This window comes from Nansenia antarctica (genome assembly GCF_963989245.1).
Source record: "Nansenia antarctica genome assembly, chromosome: 7".
Classification (NCBI taxonomy): domain Eukaryota; kingdom Metazoa; phylum Chordata; class Actinopteri; order Argentiniformes; family Microstomatidae; genus Nansenia; species Nansenia antarctica.
The window spans coordinates 29,267,804-29,287,622 of record NC_137677.1 but is presented as its reverse complement, the minus strand read 5'-3'; the positions used below and the strand labels follow the sequence as shown (position 1 = coordinate 29,287,622).

The 19,819-nt window shown below is 48.8% G+C and overlaps 1 protein-coding gene across 2 annotated transcripts in view; it reads right to left on the bottom strand.

Annotated features, from left to right (window-relative positions):
• The window catches only part of srp72 (signal recognition particle 72), a 56,545-nt gene that overhangs the window by 29,189 nt on the left and 7,537 nt on the right, over positions 1-19,819 (bottom strand). For both annotated transcript variants that reach the window (XR_013937560.1, XM_080535849.1), the window contains exons 3-13: positions 13,480-13,603; positions 12,279-12,422; positions 8,623-8,734; positions 7,001-7,032; positions 6,364-6,488; positions 5,812-5,869; positions 5,540-5,671; positions 5,027-5,155; positions 2,889-2,961; positions 1,140-1,204; positions 842-937 (exon numbers count right to left, since the gene is read on the bottom strand). Coding sequence is in view for 1 of the 2 variants with exons in the window: in XM_080535849.1 (XP_080391975.1) it covers positions 842-937; positions 1,140-1,204; positions 2,889-2,961; positions 5,027-5,155; positions 5,540-5,671; positions 5,812-5,869; positions 6,364-6,488; positions 7,001-7,032; positions 8,623-8,734; positions 12,279-12,422; positions 13,480-13,603 (1,090 nt within the window). In the remaining variant the exon portion in view is untranslated. The remainder of the gene's footprint in view (positions 1-841; positions 938-1,139; positions 1,205-2,888; positions 2,962-5,026; positions 5,156-5,539; positions 5,672-5,811; positions 5,870-6,363; positions 6,489-7,000; positions 7,033-8,622; positions 8,735-12,278; positions 12,423-13,479; positions 13,604-19,819) is intronic.

The window sequence follows — 19,819 nt, the reverse complement described above, 5'->3', positions numbered from 1 at the left end:
AAGTGGACTGAGGTAAGATAGCCTAGCGTACCTGCTCAGCCTGGTAGAAGTGGACTGAGGTAAGATAGCCTAGCGTAGCCTAGCGTACCTGCTCAGCCTGGTAGAAGTAGACTGAGGTAAGATAGCCTAGCGTACCTGCTCAGCCTGGTAGAAGTAGACTGAGGTAAGATAGCCTAGCGTAGCCTAGCGTACCTGCTCAGGCTGGTAGAAGTAGACTGAGGTAAGATAGTCTAGCGTAGCCTAGCGTACCTGCTCAGCCTGGTAGAAGTGGACTGAGGTCAGATAGCCTAGCATACCTGCTCAGCCTGGTAGAAGTAGACTGAGGTAAGATAGCCTAGCGTAGCCTAGCGTACCTGCTCAGCTTGGTAGAAGTGGACTGAGGTAAGATAGCCTAGCGTACCTGCTCAGCCTGGTAGAAGTGGACTGAGGTAAGATAGCCTAGCGTACCTGCTCAGCCTGGTAGAAGTGGACTGAGGTAAGATAGCCTAGCGTAGCCTAGCGTACCTGCTCAGCCTGGTAGAAGTAGACTGAGGTAAGATAGCCTAGCCTAGCGTACCTGCTCAGCCTGGTAGAAGTAGACAGCGGTAAGATAGCCTAGCCTAGCGTACCTGCTCAGCCTGGTAGAAGTAGACTGAGGTAAGATAGCCTAACGTAGCCTAGCGTACCTGCTCAGCCTGGTAGAAGTAGACTGCGGTAAGATAGCCTAGCCTAGCGTACCTGCTCAGGCTGGTAGAAGTGGACTGCAGTAAGATAGCCTAGCGTAGCATAGCGTACCTGCTCAGCCTGGTAGAAGTGGACTGAGGGAAGATAGCCTAGCCTAGCCTAGCGTAGCGTAGCGTACCTGCTCAGCCTGGTAGAAGCTGATGGCCTGGCTGAAGACGTCAATGGCGCTGTCGATGTCCTCCTCGTGGCTGTACATGGTGACCAGGGCCGAGATCTGGGGACACACGCAGGGTGAGTTACCATGGAGCTACCACACACACACACACACACACACACACACACCTGCTGCAGGTAGCTACCACACACACACACACACACACACACACACACACACAGTAACGTCACAGTCACCTCAGGGTGAGTTACCATGGTAACGTCACAGTCACCTCAGAGTTACCATGGTAACAGAAACCTACCATTCCTTGTTTGTGTCTCAGGTCTTCGATGGACCTCAGGGTGTCGCAGGCCTTGGTCACGTGACCTTCAGAGGAACAAGACCAAATAAGGAGATGGAACATTACCTCAGAACAACTCTGTGCAATCATCAGTTAAGATTTTATAGGTTTGTTATATATAATAATAACTTTATTTGTATAGTGCTTTAATCATTATATAATCTTAATTTAATTATTTAGTCATTTAAAGGCAATATTAAAAAGATGGGTTTTTAGTCTTGACACATATGTGCTGAGGTTGCATCCCTAATGTAAACTGGCAGTGAGACACAATCTGGAGCATAAAATGAGAATGCAGCCTCACCAAATCTCTTCTTTTGTACATGTGGTATAGGGCTGCCACAAACGATTATTTTCATAGTCGACTAGTCACCGATTATTTTAACGATTAGTCGACTAATCGGATCATAAATTACAGCTTATCGCACAATTACTCAATCGCTCTTATTTAGCTATCATCTTCTAAATCAGCTTCTAAATTTAGCTTAAAGTTGTTAGTTGTTGTTGTAGGCATGTGCTAACTAAAAATAAAGACAATTAAAATGATTGTTCACTCAAAAATAGATATTTTAATGAACTTTGCAGATTTATTTCTGGCATCACTTGCATGTAATGTAATGTAAAGAGTAGTAGAGGGTGCAAACTGCTGAGTAAAATGAGGTAGGCTAGGCACTAGGCAACCAAAAGAATACAAAAACAAAAATAAATACTTGTACAGAGTACAAAAGTTTTGCTTTGCTTCACTCATCTCATAGTAGAACGCGCCTTCTTAGCACTGTAACGTTAAGACAACATTTTTAGCTATTTGATAAGTATCGCTTTGATGACAACGTAAAATAATGTAAGAAGGCTTTTAACGTAACGATATCGTTAGCCAATAACAAGCTAACTAGCTTACCGAGACGAGCCATCGTCTTCCTCGTCATCTGCCACAACGTGCTTCCTTTTTAGATGCTCGCGCATCATAGACGTGCTGCCATGATAAGCGAGTTCAGCTTTGCAAATTTTACATTTTACATTCTTTTTTTCAACGTTGTGGTTGAAATGCTCCCACACTTTAGAGGTACGAGGACAGGAAGACATTTCTCTGTTTGTTTTTCCGGGGAAGTCACGTGTGCCCCGGATGACCGACACTGCGCATGTACATCAAAGACACTGGGAGACGCTAGCCAGTGGCAGCTTCAGGGAAGAAAAACGAATGCTTATCGAATGAAATGAATGGTCTTTATTGTCATTGATATAGTACAGGTACCAAACAACGAAATTTGGGAGGGGGGGCTCCCCTGGTGCTAGGCAAAAAAAAAAAAAAAAAAAAACGCTTATTTCAGCTCCAAAAAAACATGCGACTACGGCGATTACCAAATATGTCGGCGACGATTTTGGTAGTCGACGTCGTCGTGACTAGTCGACTAATCGTGGCAGCCTTAATGTGGTACACAGAGAAAACCAGCGTCAGAAGACCTGAGAGCTCTATTGGGCTGATATGCTAGCAGAAGACCTGAGAGCTCTATTGGGCTGATATGCTAGCAGAAGACCTGAGAGCTCTATTGGGCTGATATGCTAGCAAAAGGTCTTTCAAATATTCTGGTGCTGTGCCAGTGAGAGCTTTATAAACAAGCAGAAGGATCTTGACATCTATTCTGAACTTATATACCCTTGGGTGAGGTAGAGCTGTGTGTGTGTGTGTGTGTGTGTGGGGGGGGGGGGTACCTTGGGTCAGGTAGAGCTGTGCCATGGTTAGCTTGATGCCAGCTGCACTCTCTGGGTGCTGCTCTGAGAACCTCTACAGAGAGGGGGAGAGAGAGAGAGAGAGAGAGAGAGAGAGAGAGAGAGAGAGAGAGAGAGAGAGAGAGAGAGAGACAGAGAGAGAGACAGAGAGAGATACAGAGAGAGATACAGAGAGAGATACAGAGAGGGAGAGACCGAGAGAGAGAGACAGAGAAAAGGCAAGTTAGTGGTGTGAATACCCAGGGTGCTGTGGCAGTGGTAGTAGTGTGTAGTTACCTGGGCAGGTGTGAGGTAACTAGGGCTGTCCCTAACGACTATTTTTCTAACGATTAATCTAGCGATTATTTTTTTTACTGTTCGATTAATGTATCACTTAATTTTCCCCAAATACATGTCAAAAACTTCTCTTATTAACATACAACAGTATTTTATTCAATTATTCTTGTACAAATATATAAATTAGGCTTCTGCACTGCAGGGCAATATTCCACAACAAGAATATCCTCTCTTTCTTACAGTCCAACATAAAATATAATATTATAAAATATAAAAGTTAACTTCAAATAAAAGGAAAAGTGCAAGTAATGCAGTAGGCAAGTTCAAGTCATTTTCAGGAGGAATACCAAAATAAATACCAACATAAAATCCTCTAATTAGTGCAATTCGAGTGAAATTCTAACCGGAATACCGTAACTATACCTCTCAGTAACAATATAACATTCTCCCCCTCCCACGCTCCTCTCTCCCCCCGCCTGCCTCCTGGTTATTATTATTATAGGTCAGTGTTTCTCAAAGTGTGGGGCGGGCGCGTCGCGAGAGACAGTTAGGAGGTCAACAAGTTACAGTATCTTAGCTGTTCATAATGATGGCATGTCTAACAGGGACACTGACAGGGGAAAGAAAAACGACAGAAAATCACAATACTTGAGAGTAGGGATGCACCGAATGATCGGCCAGGTTCAGAGGGATAAGCCTTAACCGCGCCATTGATGTACGACTGTGTCGGAGATCTCCGGTCGATAAAAGCTCGCATGATTATACTACTATCTAGTATACTAATATACATACTATCGCATGTGAGGAGTCAATACTCCACCCACTTTACAGCACAGTCGGAGTTCGGCCATTCTGTGTTCCGTGTGAATTTTCGCCAATGTGAGACGTTAATTTTTTATGACGCTATCAAACAGTGCAAGCAACCCATGCTGTTCTGTAAATGAGACGAGCATTGAGTGATGACTACCTACTGCCAAGTAATATAATTATAGCAAACATGTCGACAGTTTGGTATCTGTTCTCTGACTCTGAAAGACAACAAGAGGCACATTCTGATATTATAGACTTCCGGTTTCGTTTTCTCGTCTTCAAAATAAAAGCGCGAGTTGTTGTTGAAAATCAATGACACGTCGCTCGTAACTGGTCGCAGCCATGTTGTTTATTTGCGACGCACCGACGCACATTACGCAAGTCGACGTATTGACGTAGTCGATTACGTCGACGCGTCGTCCCAGCCCTAGAGGTAGCTACCAGGTGTGTGTGTGTGAGGTAGCTACCAGGTGTGTGTGTGTGTGTGTGTGAGGTAGTTACCAGGTGTGTGTGTGTGTGTGTGAGGTAGCTACCAGGTGTGTGTGTGTGTGAGGTAGCTACCAGGTGTGTGTGTGAGGTAGCTACCAGGTGTGTGTGTGTGTGTGTGTGAGGTAGTTACCAGGTGTGTGTGTGTGTGTGAGGTAGTTACCAGGTGTGTGTGTGTGTGTGAGGTAGTTACCAGGTGTGTGTGTGAGGTAGCTACCAGGTGTGTGTGTGAGGTAGCTACCAGGTGTGTGTGTGTGTGAGGTAGCTACCAGGTGTGTGTGTGTGTGAGGTAGTTACCAGGTGTGTGTGTGTGAGGTAGTTACCAGGTGTGTGTGTGTGTGTGAGGTAGCTACCAGGTGTGTGTGTGTGTGAGGTAGCTACCAGGTGTGTGTGTGAGGTAGCTACCAGGTGTGTGTGTGTGAGGTAGCTACCAGGTGTGTGTGTGTGTGTGTGAGGTAGCTACCAGGTGTGTGTGTGTGTGTGAGGTAGCTACCAGGTGTGTGTGTGTGTGTGAGGTAGCTACCAGGTGTGTGTGTGTGTGTGTGTACCTGCAGCAGGGTGATGGCCTTGCTGTGCTGCTTCTCTCTGCAGAGCTGAGCTGCCTGGACCAGGACGGGCCGGGGGTGGGCGGGGCTCTGGGCCTGCAGCCCCGCAGACAGCCTCCTGCACTGCTCTGCCTGGGGGAGGGACATGGCCAGGGTCAGAGGTCATACCTGGCTAGTGTACATGGCCAGCAGGGTCAGGGTTAAGGTCAGGGTCAGGGTGGTACCTGGTTGGTGTACATGGCCAGCAGGGTGAGGGGTCAGAGGTCATACCTGGTTGGTGTACATGGCTAGCAGGGTCAGGGGTCATACCTGGTTGGTGTACATGGCCAGCGGGGTCAGAGGTCATACCTGGTTGGTGTACATGGCTAGCAGGGTCAGGGGTCATACCTGGTTGGTGTACATGGCTAGCAGGGTCAGGGTTAAGGTCAGGGGTCATACCTGGTTGGTGTACATGGCCAGCAGGGTCAGGGGTCATACCTGGTTTGTGTACATGGCCAGCAGGGTCAGAGGTCATACCTGGTTGGTGTACATGGCCAGCAGGGCCTTGTTGAAGTCGATGGCCTGCAGCTGCCTGCGGGCCAGCTTGTGTTCCACGCCTTCGGCGTTGGTCAGCTTCACCTTCTTCTTAGAGTCAAACACGTTCTGGTCCTGAGGGGAGGGCGGCACAGCTGTTACTACTGGCCGGGGCAAAGCATCATGGGAAACGGACTGCACTTGTATAGCTCCTTATTCCGAAACAGCCTCTCATTCACACACACGTTCACACACAGACGTTCACACACACACACCTTGTTTATTGTGATGATGTTGTTGGCCGTCACAGCAAGCAGTCCTACGTCTGACGGCCTGGGGTGAAGAGAGAGAGAGAGAGAGAGAGAGAGAGAGAGAGAGAGAGAGAGAGAGAGAGAGAGAGAGAGAGAGAGAGAGAGAGAGAGAGAGAGAGAGAGAGAGAGAGAGACAGAGAGACAGAGAGAGAGAGAGACAGAGAGACACAAAGAGAGAGAGAGAGAGAGAGAGAGAGAGAGAGAGAGAGAGAGAGAGAGACAGAGACAGAGAGAGAGACATGATTAACAGTCCCTCTCTCTCTGCTACACCTCAGGTGGTGTGTGAGCTGGGTTCGCTCATAGGGCTTTCACACCGGCAGTTCCGAACGGCGGTTCGCGTTCGGAAACCTCCGAAAGTTGGCGCTGTCTGGCGAACGAGCCCGCGTTCATACCAGTGTATCGTTCGCCAGACAGCGCCGAACGGGAACGCGAACCGGCGTTCAGAACTGCCGGTGTGTAAGCCCTATCAGTAAGCAGTGAGCTGGGTTCTCTCAGTAAGCAGAGCAGCCGACTCACTTGAGTTTGATGACCTGGTTGTACAGCTGCAGCGCCTCCTCTGTCCGGCCCTGGTACTGCAGCACGTAGGCCATCTGGGAGTGGATGACCGCCAGCTCCGACTCAATGTCCTCCTCTGTCACATCCTGGACCCCCCACACACACACACACTTTACACAATGTCCTCCTCTGTCACACACAAACACACACACACACACACACTTAACACACTACATCCTCCTCTGTCACATCCTGGACCACACACACACACACACACTTAACACACACACTTTACACAATGTCCTCCTCTGTCACATCCTGGACCACACACACACTTAACACACTACACACTTAACACACAACACACTGTGAGAGACACGCAACACACTGAGAGACACTTCACACACTGACAGACACACTACACACTTAACACAATGACAGACACTACACACTGACAGGACACACTACACACTCTGACAGACACACTACACACTGTGACAGGACACACTACGACAGACACACTACACACTGTGACAGGACACTACACACTCTGACAGACACACTACACACTCTGACAGACACACTGAGTCTATGGGGAGAAACCAGAAGGTTCACCAGCTCCACACCAGAACCAGAGAGAGAAACTAGAATAACTCACAGAATCTTCTGACAAGGAAATCCGGCAGAGCTCTGAAAAACAACAAGATTAACATAAAAACAACAACAAGATTAACATAAAAACAACAACAAGATCAACATAAAAAATTAACAAGATTAACATAAAAAATTAACAAGATTATTAACCATGAGAAGTAGGGCTGCAACTAACGATTATTTTGATAATCGATTAATCTGCCGATTTTTCGCTTAATCGATTAATCGGATACAAAAAAAGCGGGGGGGAAAGATTTAAAAAAGATTTATTTTGCAAATTTTATTTTATGTTTTCTAAATCAGCCAGGCCTATACATATACATGTGCAAAATGAATAAGTATTAATAAAAAATAAAAAATAATATAAATAAAAAAGGCGTTGCTACATCATATAGGTTTAACAACAGTCCATGGACTATGGCGGTAGATTGTTTCAATAAAGTAGTTGAACTCTAGCTCAATGTATGCATTGTTTTAGGTAATACCTTTGCTTAATGTAAAGGTCAGTAACCCAAAGTGCAATATAGGCTACAGACAAGACACTAATGTTTTTATATAACAGATATGCTCCAAAACAATGCAATGTGTCCTCTCACTCCATACAATAGGCTAGGCGACAGTCAGTGCCTCACTCTAACTCACAGGTAGCTTGGTAGGCTACCACTAGCTAGCCTTTAGCTTATCACCTCTGCTCTACCACTGACGTTAGACAGCTAGCTAAATACACTTGTCATGCAATATTGAATTCATGAATGCGAGCAAACACTCACTGGCTATCGCATTACATTACAGTCATTTAGCTGACGCTTCGCCAGAACTCACACTAACGCATTTGCATGGAGAGCAGGAGACCATGGAAGGGCTGAGCCCAGCAGGACTTATATAATAAAACAATAGGAAGTTAGCTGTAACCCTCCTCTATAGAAACATACCGTAGTTAGTGTAACCCTCCTCTATAGAAACATAGTTAGTGTAACTCACCCTCCTCTATAGAAACATAGTTAGTGTAACCCTCTATAGAAACATAGTTAGTGTAACTCACCCTCCTCTATAGAAACATAGTTAGTGTAACCCTCCTCTATAGAAACATAGTTAGTGTAACCCTCCTCTATAGAAACATAGTTAGTGTAACCCTCCTCTATAGAAACATAGTTAGTGCTCTGGTTCTCAGCACAGCTACGCAGACTACAGCTGGACGAGCAGCGTAGTGACAGTCATCTAGCGGCAGCAGCGAGCTAACCCTGCTAGCTAACTCACTAGCATGTCCTGACAGCAGACAGCAGACAGCTCCGGTCATAGGTTCTGCCCTTTCCGGCCATAGGAAGCGCTATGATTCGCTATGATTCGCGATGCCTACACCGGCCGCAAGACAGCGTGGCGTGCGTCAACAGGAAGTAGGTTTGTTATGGAAACAAAACCCTAAAAAAAAAAAAAAAAAAAAACGACGACGACGAATCGATAATGGCATTCGTCGCCAACGAATTTCATTATCGATTTTTGTCGATTTTATCGATTCGTTGTTGCAGCCCTAATGAGAAGTCAAATAAACAAAGTGTACAAAGTAGTGACACCAACGACAGGTAGCCTAACTAAAGACGTGTTGTGAATTGAGACTATGTTGGTCACCTTCTGCTTGCCGTAGCTTATTGAGGGCCTCTGGGAGCTGGCCCTGACCAATCAGAGTGCAGGCGGCGTTGTAGCAGAGCTCGTAGGTCGTCTCTGGCAGACCCAGATCCTCCTGAACACAGAGGACCACAACATGACCACAGAGGACCACAACATGACCACAGAGGACCACAACAGGTCCTATGTTCAGTGCTGTATGTATGTTAACCCTAACCCTATCTTGGTATTTGATCACCTACTATATAAAGTCACCTGCTCTGCTTTAATGACTTAACCGCCATTAAACCAAAAAAAAAAAAATGTTGCCACCCTGTAGTGGGTGAAAGTACGTCATTGAGCGCGAGTTTCATGCGTGTACACGCAAATTCTTTTTCTGATTTTTTTAAATTTTAAAGTCTGATTCATGTGACTTGCACTGTTCCCACAGTCATGCATAAATCAGACCTGAGTCGCGTGTTGGCAAAGAAATCGGATTTGGGTCACATTTCACTGCAGTGTGAACGTAGCCAGAGAAAACCAGCGTCAGAAGACCTGAGAGCTCTATTGGGCTGATATGCTAGCAGAAGACCTGAGAGCTCTATTGGGCTGATATGCTAGCAGAAGACCTGAGAGCTCTATTGGGCTGATATGCTAGCAGAAGACCTGAGAGCTCTATTGGGCTGATATAATAATAATAATAATAATGGATTTTATTTATAAAGCACTTTACATTTCAAGAATCTTAAAGTGCTACAGTCAATAAAAGAAACAAAAACAGCACAACACAATAAAGATCACTAAAAACATCAAAAGCAGAAAGGTTAAAAAGACACTGTGGCATAAAACTAAAGAAAAAAAAATAAATACAAATCTGGCTACTGGAACGCTTTGTTCAAAAGATGAGTCTTAAGTCCGCTCTTAAAAGAGTCGACCGACTGTGGTGCTCTCAGGTGGGCAGGGAGTTCCACAGTTCGGGGGCGATGGAGCAGAAGGCCCGGTCTCCCATGGAGCGGAGGTGGGTTTTGGTGGGTTTGAGGAGGTTTGCATTTGATGAGCGGAGAGTGCGAGTGGAGGGGCTGTGGGATTTGACCAGGTCCTTGAGGTAAGGGGGTGCGTTGCCGTGAATGCATTGATGAGTTAACAGTGAGATTTTGTAAATGATCCGAGAGGAGATGGGAAGCCAGTGTAGTGAGTGGAGGATGGGTGTGATGTGATCGTATTTGCGCACTCTCATCAGGATCCTAGCAGCGCTGTTCTGAATGTACTGGAGCTTCTGAAGGCTCTTGCTAGGGATCCCGATGAGAAGTGCGTTGCAGTAGTCGAGCCTGGAGGAGACAAAGGCATGGACTAACTTCTCGGCATCGGGCAAAGACAGGGTGGGCGGAGTTTTGCTATATTTCTAAGGTGGAAGAATGACGTTTTGGATATGTGTTTAATGTGGGCCTCGTAGTTGAGGTGGGGGTCCATTCGAACACCAAGGTTGGTGACGACGGATGACAGAGGGATAACCTGTCCAGAGAAAGTGATGCTTGTTATGGGGGATGATTTAACCTGGTGAGGGGTGCCGATGAGGATGGCTTCTGTTTTGCAGCTATTTAATTGAAGGAAGTTAACTCTCATCCACGCCTTTATCTCCTCTAGGCAGATGGTGAGTGCAGATGAGGTTGACTGAGGGGTTGGGTCCAGTTTAATGTAGAGTTGTGTGTCGTCAGCATAGCAATGGTAGGGGATACCATGCTTGCTGATGACACGGCCGAGAGGTAACATGTACAGGGTGAAGAGGGTGGGTCCGAGTACGGATCCTTGGGGGACACCACAGGTGACAGGCTGGGTCCGGGACTTTGCACCTCCCAAGGAGATGCACTCGGTGCGTTCGGAAAGATAGGATGTGAACCAGTCCAGAACAGTGTAGCAGAGTCCGATAGTGGAGTGAAGGCGGTCTAGGAGGATGGTGTGGTCGACGGTGTCAAAGGCGGCTGTGAGGTCCAGGAGGATGAGGAGAGAAGGAGAGCCGGCATCGGCTGCCATGAGAATGTCGTTTGTCACCCTGACCAGTGCTGTTTCAGTGCTATGGGCGGAGCGGAAACCAGACTGGACTTTTTCTGCAATGTTATTGCTGCTGAGGTGATGTTGGAGTTGGGTGGCGACTATTTTCTCCAGGACCTTGGAGAGGAACGGGAGGTTAGAAATGGGTCTGTAGTTTGCGAGGGTATCCGGGTCTAGGGTCGGTTTCTTAAGAAGGGGAGTAATGATGGCTGTTTTCAGAGCTGATGGGACATGGCCAGAGAGTAGGGAGTGATTGATGGTTTTGGTGATCAAGGGGCTTATGGCTTGGATGTTCAGTTTGACGAGTGCTGTGGGAAGGGGGTCCAGGGTGCAGGTGGAAGGTTTCATGCGACTGATGATTTTCTCGACTTCTTGCTGTGTAGTGGGGGAAAAGCAGTGGAGAGGCTGGGGCGGCCCAGGCTGTGGGCTGGCAGTCGGGGCAGATGGAGTAGGTGTGGCAGAGAGGCAGGAGCGAATAATGTCAACTTTTGTTCTGAAGAACGAAAGGAAGTTGTTACATTGTTCAGTTGTGGTTGTTTTGTTTGTGGGAATTCGTGGTTTCAGGAAGTGATTTATTGTTGAGAAAAGCTGCTTTGAGTTGCCGGGACTGTTGTTGATGATGTTTGAGTAGAAGTTTGCCTGCGCCTCCCTGAGGGACTTAGAGTAGGCCTTTTGATGATCCCTGTAGGCCATTTTATGGACTGTAAGTTCCGAGGCAATGAACCGCCGCTCCAGGACACGCCCAGCCGCCTTCATTTTCCGAAGCTCGCTGGTGAACCAGGGAGCTGAACGAGAAAAGGAAACAGTTCGAGTTTGTAGTGGGGCATGGGTGTCCAGGAGGCTGCTCAGGGATGTATTGTAGAATGCCACCGATTCAGTAGCTAGCAGATATGATATGCTAGCAGAAGACCTGAGAGCTCTATTGGGCTGATATGCTAGCACAAGGTCTGAACATATTCCGGTGCTGTGCCAGTGAGAGCTTTATAAACAAGCAGAAGGATCTTGAAATCTATTCTGAACTTAACAGGAAGCCAGTGTAGAGTCTCTAATTAATTTAATTAATTTTGCCATTTAGCAGACGCTTTTATCCAAAGTCCATCTCCTAAGTTTCGTTGTTTGGTACCTGTACTGTAGCAATGACAAATAAAGTCCATTCCAAAGCGACTTACAATTACGAATTACAGGGACATTCCCCCTGGAGTAACTGAGGGCTAAGTGCCTTAACCAAGGGCACACTAGTAGTGGTGTGGCTTCAGGCGGGATTTGAACTCACAACCTTCCGATCACAAGTCCAACTCACTATCCACTAGACCACCACTACCCCATAAAATAGGAGTTATATGAGCTCGTCTGCTTGTTTTGGTTAAAACTCTCGCTGCTGCATTTTGGACTAATTGCAGCTGGCCAATAGCTTGTGTGAAGGTCTGGCCGGTGTAGGACCTACGGGCTGTGTGTGTGTGTGTATGTACGGGCGGGGCGTCCTCCCAGGGGCTGAGTGTGTGTGTGTGTGTGTGTGTACGTACGGGCAGGGCCTCCTTCCAGGTGCTGAGTGTGTGTGTGTGTGTGTGTACGTACGGGCAGGGCCTCCTTCCAGGTGCTGAGTGTGTGTGTGTGTGTGTGTGTGTACGTACAGGCGGGGCGTCCTCCCAGGTGCTGAGCGCCGCCACCACGGCTGACAGGTTGGTCTTCCTCTCCTCCTCGTACTCGTCCTGGGAGTTCCTGATCAGGTCCTTGTACACGGCTGCACACTCCTCATACCTCTCCAGCCTGTACAGCTGTCAATCACACAGCGGGGAGGGGTTAGCCTGTACAGCTGTCAATCACACAGAGGGGGAGGGGTTAGCCTGTACAGCTGTCAATCACACAGAGGGGGAGGGGTTAGCCTGTACAGCTGTCAATCACACAGAGGGGAGGGGTTAGCCTGTACAGCTGTCAATCACACAGAGGGGAGGGGTTAGCCTGTACAGCTGTCAATCACACAGAGGGGAGGGGTTAGCCTGTACAGCTGTCAATCACACAGAGGGGAGGGGTTAGCCTGTACAGCTGTCAATCACAGAGAGGGGGAGGGGTTAGCCTGTACAGCTGTCAATCACACAGAGGGGAGGGGTTAGTCTGTACAGCTGTCAATCACAGAGAGGGGGAGGGGTTAGGCTGTACAGCTGTCAATCATAGAGAGGGGTTAGTCTGTGCAGCTGGCCAATCAGAGAGAGGGGAGGGGTTAGTCTGTATAGCTAGCCAATCAGAGGGGAGTTAGTCCAGTCTGTCCCCCCACAAGCCCCTAGTCCCCCTCTAGTCCTCCACAAGCCCCTAGTCCTCCCCTAGTCCTCCACAAGCCCCTAGTCCCCCTCTAGTCCCCCACAAGCCCCTAGTCCTCCACAAGCCTCTAGTCCTCCACAAGCCCCTAGTCCTCCACAAGCCCCTAGTCCCCCTCTAGTCCTCCACAAGCCTCTAGTCCTCCACAAGCCCCTAGTCCTCCACAAGCCCCTAGTCCCCCTCTAGTCCTCCACAAGCCCCTAGTCCTCCACAAGCCCCTAGTCCTCCACAAGCCCCTAGTCCCCCTCTAGTCCTCCACAAGCCCCTAGTCCTCCACAAGCCCCTAGTCCCCCTCTAGTCCTCCACAAGCCCCTAGTCCTCCACAAGCCCCTAGTCCTCCCCTAGTCCTCCACAAGCCCCTAGTCCTCCGCTAGTCCTCCACAAGCGCCTAGTCCTCCACAAGCCCCTAGTCCCCCTCTAGTCCTCCACAAGCCCCTAGTCCTCCCCTAGTCCTCCACAAGCCCCTAGTCCCCCACAAGCCCCTAGCCCCCCCCTAGCGCGCCGCCCCAGGCCCCTCACCACTTGTCCGTAGAGCTCCTTCAGCTTGTCGTTCTGCTCGGCGACTCCTTCGATGGTCTTCAGGGCGCTCTCCACCCTGTTCAGACGGTACTCACAGTACGCCTTCTCAAACACCAGGAGGTCGCTGAGGGAGAGAGGGAGGAGGTGAGGGAAGAAGAGAGGGATGAAAAAGAAGACTTTCATCAACAAGGTGGCGTGTAGATCGATTTATTTGACTGTTTGATGATTGATTGATTTCTGCATTTTCGTGGCGTTGTGTACTTCTATTCAACGCAATGACAAATAAACAAGATATATACACATAGTGTTTCCTCTATATGCATTTATTGGTGGCGGGCCGCCACGAAAGAATTTCCTCCGCCACTAATTGATTCAGACAGTCCACTTTGATTCAGGCTGCGCAGAAAGGCAGCGAGTTATTATGACCGGAGAACAGAAAAAAAGCAGATTGAAGCTAGATTTAGGCCGCTTCCAGACCTACATTTCGTTACGATTTAGGGGTAGTTATTTACAATATGTTACAATGTTGCAAATTAACCTCGTCGTTTGTGTTCGCACTGCAATCGAGACTGAGTCGCTCTCAAACAGGCGCTTTCAAAACAGTTTTGTGATTGGTCCGAATTTAGCGGGACATTTGGATTTCTCTTTTTTTTTTTCGTTTTGTGTTTTGTGTAATATGTCGGCAAAATTCTACTGCTGGTCTTAATTATCAGCGACCGTCTCCGCTGCCGTGCGACCAACACGCAGGGGGAATATGGAACTATACAGCACATCACATACTCCAGGGAAACGCTGCTGTCTCTCCGACCACCTCAGCCACTACCGGACTTTGTGCTGAACTCCACCCAGCCAACAGACACCGGGCCACGGCCACAACGCAGGCGAGGTCGCCGGGGAGGCGTACGTGAACGCCTCCGTCGGCGAAACAACAAACCACCGCTGCCGTCAATAATCCTCAGCAATGTGCGGTCCCTGCTGCCTAAAATTAGTGATGGCGAGATGAAGCCGACGCTTCGTAGCGTGTGTCGAGTAACCGAGGCAGATTTTTGTGAAGCGCGTAACGAGGCGTGTGTTGATGACGTATGGTAAGAGCGAAGCTTCGCCTGCCGGCCGTACCACGTGACCGATTCGGGAAGTGGCTCGGATTTGGCGCGAGACTCGAAACATAAAAGACAGGTAAACGCAATGGATTCCCCCTCACAGTTTGTTGACTTGCGACTTTATAGTTTGTTTGTTTGCAATCTTTTGGAGCTTCTTTTTTTTTTTGCGATGGAACCAGCGAGAAAGAGGCGATATTCCCCTGTCTGGGAACATTTTGAGCTGATCTCTCCTAATAAGGTACGCACTATGCACATAGTAATAAACAATAACTAGTGTACTATACTGTAAATAAATGTGACAACACAGTGTATCGTCCCTTGTTCTAATGTCTTTCTTCTCATTTCTGCTATTGTAAAAGGTGAAGTGTCTGGTGTGTTCAAAATAACTTGGATACAGCAATAACACTTCATCTATGCTGAGGCATTATAGAGCCCTGCATGAGAACAAGGAGACCAACCAAGGTGGACCAAGCTCAGGTAAGCCTTTTCAGGATGCAATGATAAGACAGCATACAAACATAAAATTACAGGGTACGTTTTTATTAGACAACATTAATTTATATTTTAAATATGACTAATGAATGACATCTGCAATTATATACTGCATATTTTTTTTCATCAGCACTGAAGAATGATGTGGATGAGGCCTTGGTCAATATGGTGATTGAGGATTGCCAGCCCTTCACCATTGTGGAGGACAAAGGGTTCAGAAAGCTTGTTAAAGCTTTCAACCCTACCTATGTTCTCCCCACAAGGCAGGTGTGTATGTGAGCACATGAAGCATTTTTCCCCATTTCCCCATTTATGCCATTCCAAGAGTGTTCCCTTCTTTCCTTTAGGCTTTGAAAGCTATGGTGGAGTCCAGATATCTGGAGTCCAAGGAGAAAGCCAAAGCCATTGTGTTGAAGGCATCTGCAGTTAGCTTGACAACAGACATGTGGACCTCCATCAACACTGATGCATATCTGGCTGTGACCTGCCATTTTATAGATGAAAGCACCTCTTTGCACACTGTTGTTTTAGGGGTGCTGCATTTCCCTGATGCACATACTGCTGCGAATTTGGCCAACGTCAAAGCAGCACTTATGGCCCAGTGGGGTATTACCACCAAAGTGTCTTGCATGGTGACGGATGGCGCAGCAAATATGGGTGCTTGTGCCAAGGAGTTGCACTTGCGTCACACAATTTGTGTGGCGCACACTTTAAATTTACTTATAAAAAAGGCTATTAAAGAAAACAACGTGTTGGCTGACATCCGGGTAAATTCTCGGAAGATGGTGGGCTATTTTAAGAGCAGCACCACTGCAAAGGTGAATTCCTTTCTTTCATTGCAATATTCTAAATGACGCTGTTTGGTTTAAGTTGCTGCTGCAGTGACTCTTGAATTAATCACTTTTTGTTGGCAAATTTTATAGGAGAGGCTGACACAGGTGCAGGAGCAAATGGGCCGGCCGGCACTGAAGCTGATCCAAGAGGTGGATACACGCTGGAACAGTACGTACCATATGCTGCAGCGTGTGTATGACCTCAAGGAGCCTATAGCAGCAGCTTTGGCCGGCCTACGTACTGACATTGTCCCACTCACATTAGAACAATATGACATCATCGCAGAATGTCTAAAAGTGCTATCCCCATTCAATGATGCCACAGTTGAGCTGTCAGAGGAGAAGAGAGTGTCCGGTTCAAAAGTTATTCCTCTTTTATCAATGCTATACCACACACTGGAGGAGGAGGAAATGGGACTTGTCCAAACACAAGAGAGCATAGCAATGGCTGAGAGTCTAAGAAGACAATTAAAGGATAAGCTGTACTCATTGCAATCAATGAGCATAATGTCACTGGCGACACTGCTTGATCCACGTTTTAAAAAGATAGGATTCTTTAGCCCCAATAAAGCAGCAGAGGCCGAAAGGAGGCTCACTTTCGAATGTGCTACCGTTATACGAAACAGCGCCGCCTCCGCCTCCTCCTCCTCCTCCTCCTCCTCCTCCTCACAACCCCCCATATCAGAAGCTTCGCAGCCTGTGACTCAAGGTAATGTATACTGGATACATTCTAATTGTCTTATTGTATATATTCACTGACACTGACAGCCTGTTTGTCTGTCTTAGGTAACAAACTGTGGCGTCGTTTAGACACCACAGTCCTGCAGGCGAGGACCCAAAATGGAACTGCAGACGCAACAGTGGAGGTCCATACCTACCTGGCTGAACCAAACATCGAAAGGATGCAGAACCCCCTACAGTATTGATTGATTGATTGAAAACCTTTATTGTCCCCAATGGGGAAATTTTGTTGTCAAACAGCTCAGTTAGGGCAGAAAACATTCAGTACAGAAAACAGAAAAACATTCAATAAAAAACATAAAACAGTGCAGGCTCAATAAGTAAAAAGTTCCAAAAGTTCCATCTCCAGGTCTCCCCCACCCTGCAGGGCCTGGTTGTAGAGTCGGAGTGCAGCTGGAATAAAGGACTGTCCAAATCTTTTTGTACTTTGACGGGGGAGAACAAATCTGTGGCTGAACTTGCTCCTCATCCCTGCCAGCTCGCAGTACATCGGGTGGGAGGGATTGGCCAGCATGGCCGCCAGTTTTTTCCCCATCCTCTGTTCTGCCACCACCTCTAGGCTGTCCAGCCCGGTCCCCACCACAGAGCTGGCCTTCTTCACCAGTTTGTTTAGCTTCGCAGCATCCCTGGCACAGATGTTTCCACCCCAGCAGGCCACGGCGAAGAACAGAACGCTGGCAACCACCGACTGGTAAAACATTTGCAGCAGCTTGTTGCAGACACCGAAAGACCTCAGCCTTCTCAGGAAAAACAGTCTGCTCTGCCCTTTCCTGAGAAGAGCCTCGGTGTTGTCAGTCCAGTCCAGTTTGTTATTAATTTGTACTCCCAGGTACCTGTAGGAGTCCACCCTCTCGACTTCCACCCCCTTGATGGTGATGGGGGCTGGGGTCCTTCTCTTCCTCCTAAAATCCACCACCAACTCCTTTGTTTTGCTGGTGTTAAGCAAAAGGTAGTTGGTGTCGCACCACTGCACGAAGCTCTCCACCAGGGCCCTGTACTCCTCATCCCTGTCGTCTGTGATGTAACCGACGATAGAGGAGTCATCCGAAAACTTCTGCAGGTGGCACTGGTCGGAGCTAAACTGGAAGTCGGAGGTATAGAGGGTGAAGAGAAAGGGTGACAGAACAGTTCCCTGGGGGGCACCGGTGTTGCACACCACCACCTCAGACTGACAGCCCTGCAGTCTCACATACTGACGCCTGTCTGTGAGGTAGTTGTGGATCCAGGCCGTCAGGGAGTCCTCCACACACATCACTGCTAGTTTGTCAGCCAGCAGTGATGGCTTGATAGTGTTAAATGCACTGGAGAAGTCGAAGAACATGGTCCTCACCATGCTCTGTGGCCTCTCCAGGTGTGTGTAGGCCCTGTGCAGCATGTAAATGATGGCGTCCTCCACCCCCATGCTCTCCTGGTATGCAAACTGCCGGGGGTCCAGGAAGTCCTTCACCTGGGGCTTAAGGTGTTGCAGCACTAGCCTCTCCAGGATCTTCATGACCTGTGGTGTCAGGGCGACAGGTCTGTAGTCGTTTGGGGTGCTGGGCCGTCCCTTCTTTGGCACTGGGACGATGCAAGAGGTCTTCCAGAGCTGTGGCACCCTCCTCAGTCTTAGAGATAGACTGAAGAGATGTTGGAATGTGTCCGCCAGCTCTCCAGCACACACCTTCAGAACCCTGGGGTTGATGTTGTCTGGACCTCTGGACTTGTTCACATTCACCCTGGAAAGCTGCCTTCTCACCTGCTCAGATGTTATAAAGCTGTGAGTACCGGTGTCTCCAGGTGTGAAGCATGCTCCCTGGCTCCTGGTGTTGGTAAGGGGAGGCAGTTGCTGCTGGGGTGCTGCTGGGGTGTCAGGGGGAGTGGGGGCTACTGTTGCCAGGGGTGCGGTACATTGGAGAGGGGAGGAGAGGTTCGGGGGCTGTGGGGGGTGACAGGGGGATGGGGGGGGTGACAGGGTCGGGGGCTGGGTCGGGGGCTGGGTCGGGGGCTGGGTCGGGGGCTGTGACAGGGTCGGGGGCTGGGTCGGGGGCTGGGTCGGGGGCTGGGTCGGGGGCTGTGACAGGGTCGGGGGCTGGGTCGGGGGCTGGGTCGGGGGCTGGGTCGGGGGCTGGGTCGGGGGCTGTGACAGGGTCGGGGGCTGGGTCGGGGGCTGTGACAGGGTCGGGGGCTGGGTCGGGGGCTGTGACAGGGTCGGGGGCTGTGACAGGGTCGGGGGCTGTGGGGGGTGGCAGGGGGATGGTTGGTCAAACCTGTTAAAGAAGCAGTTCAGGTCATCTGCCTGCTCTCGGGTCCCCTCCACCACAGGATGTGGCTGCTTGTGGCCCGTGATCTTCTTGAAGCCCTTCCACACCTCCTTGGAGCTGTGGGCCTCTAGCCCGCCCTCCAATTTCCTCCTGTATTCCTCTTTGGCTGCTCTCAGCTCCTTCTTCACCTCCTTCTGAGTGGCCCTGGCTCCCTCAGTGTCCCCTGCCTTAAACAGCCTCCTCTTCCTTTTCAGAAGGTTCTTGATGTTCCCATTTATCCACGGCTTGTTGTTAGGAAAGCACCGTACCTTTTTAATGGGGACGATGCTCTCCTCGCAGAACTTGATATAGTCTGTGACACAGTCTAGCAGACCATCTATGTCCTCCCCGTGGACTCTCTGGAACATCCCCCAGTCGGTTGTTTCAAAACACGCCCTCAGCTCCTCCTCCACGTCTTCTGACCATTGCTGGACAGTCCTGGTGGTGATAGGCAGCCTTTTTATGATAGGGGTGTATGTTGGTTCCATCCAGACCATATTGTGATCGGATGCCCCTAGTGGCGGGAGGGCAGTGGATGTGTAGGCTCCCTTCACATTGGCATATAGTTTGTCTAGTATTTTGTTCTCCCTTGTTTTACATGTGACATACTGGGTAAAATCCGTCAATGTCTTTTCCATATTTACATGGTTGAAGTCCCCATTCACAATGATAAATGCGTTTGGGTGAGCGGTCTGTATCCCCGCGATACAGGAATGGATGACGTCATTTGCGCGCGCCGGGTTCGCGCTTGGTGGAATGTAACTAGTCACAGCCACAACATGTGAAAACTCTCTCGGACAGAGATCTGGCCTCAAACCTAGCGCCAACAGTTCTATGTCTGGAGTGCAGACTTGCTCTTTGATAGTGATATGACCTGGCTTGCACCATTTGGAAT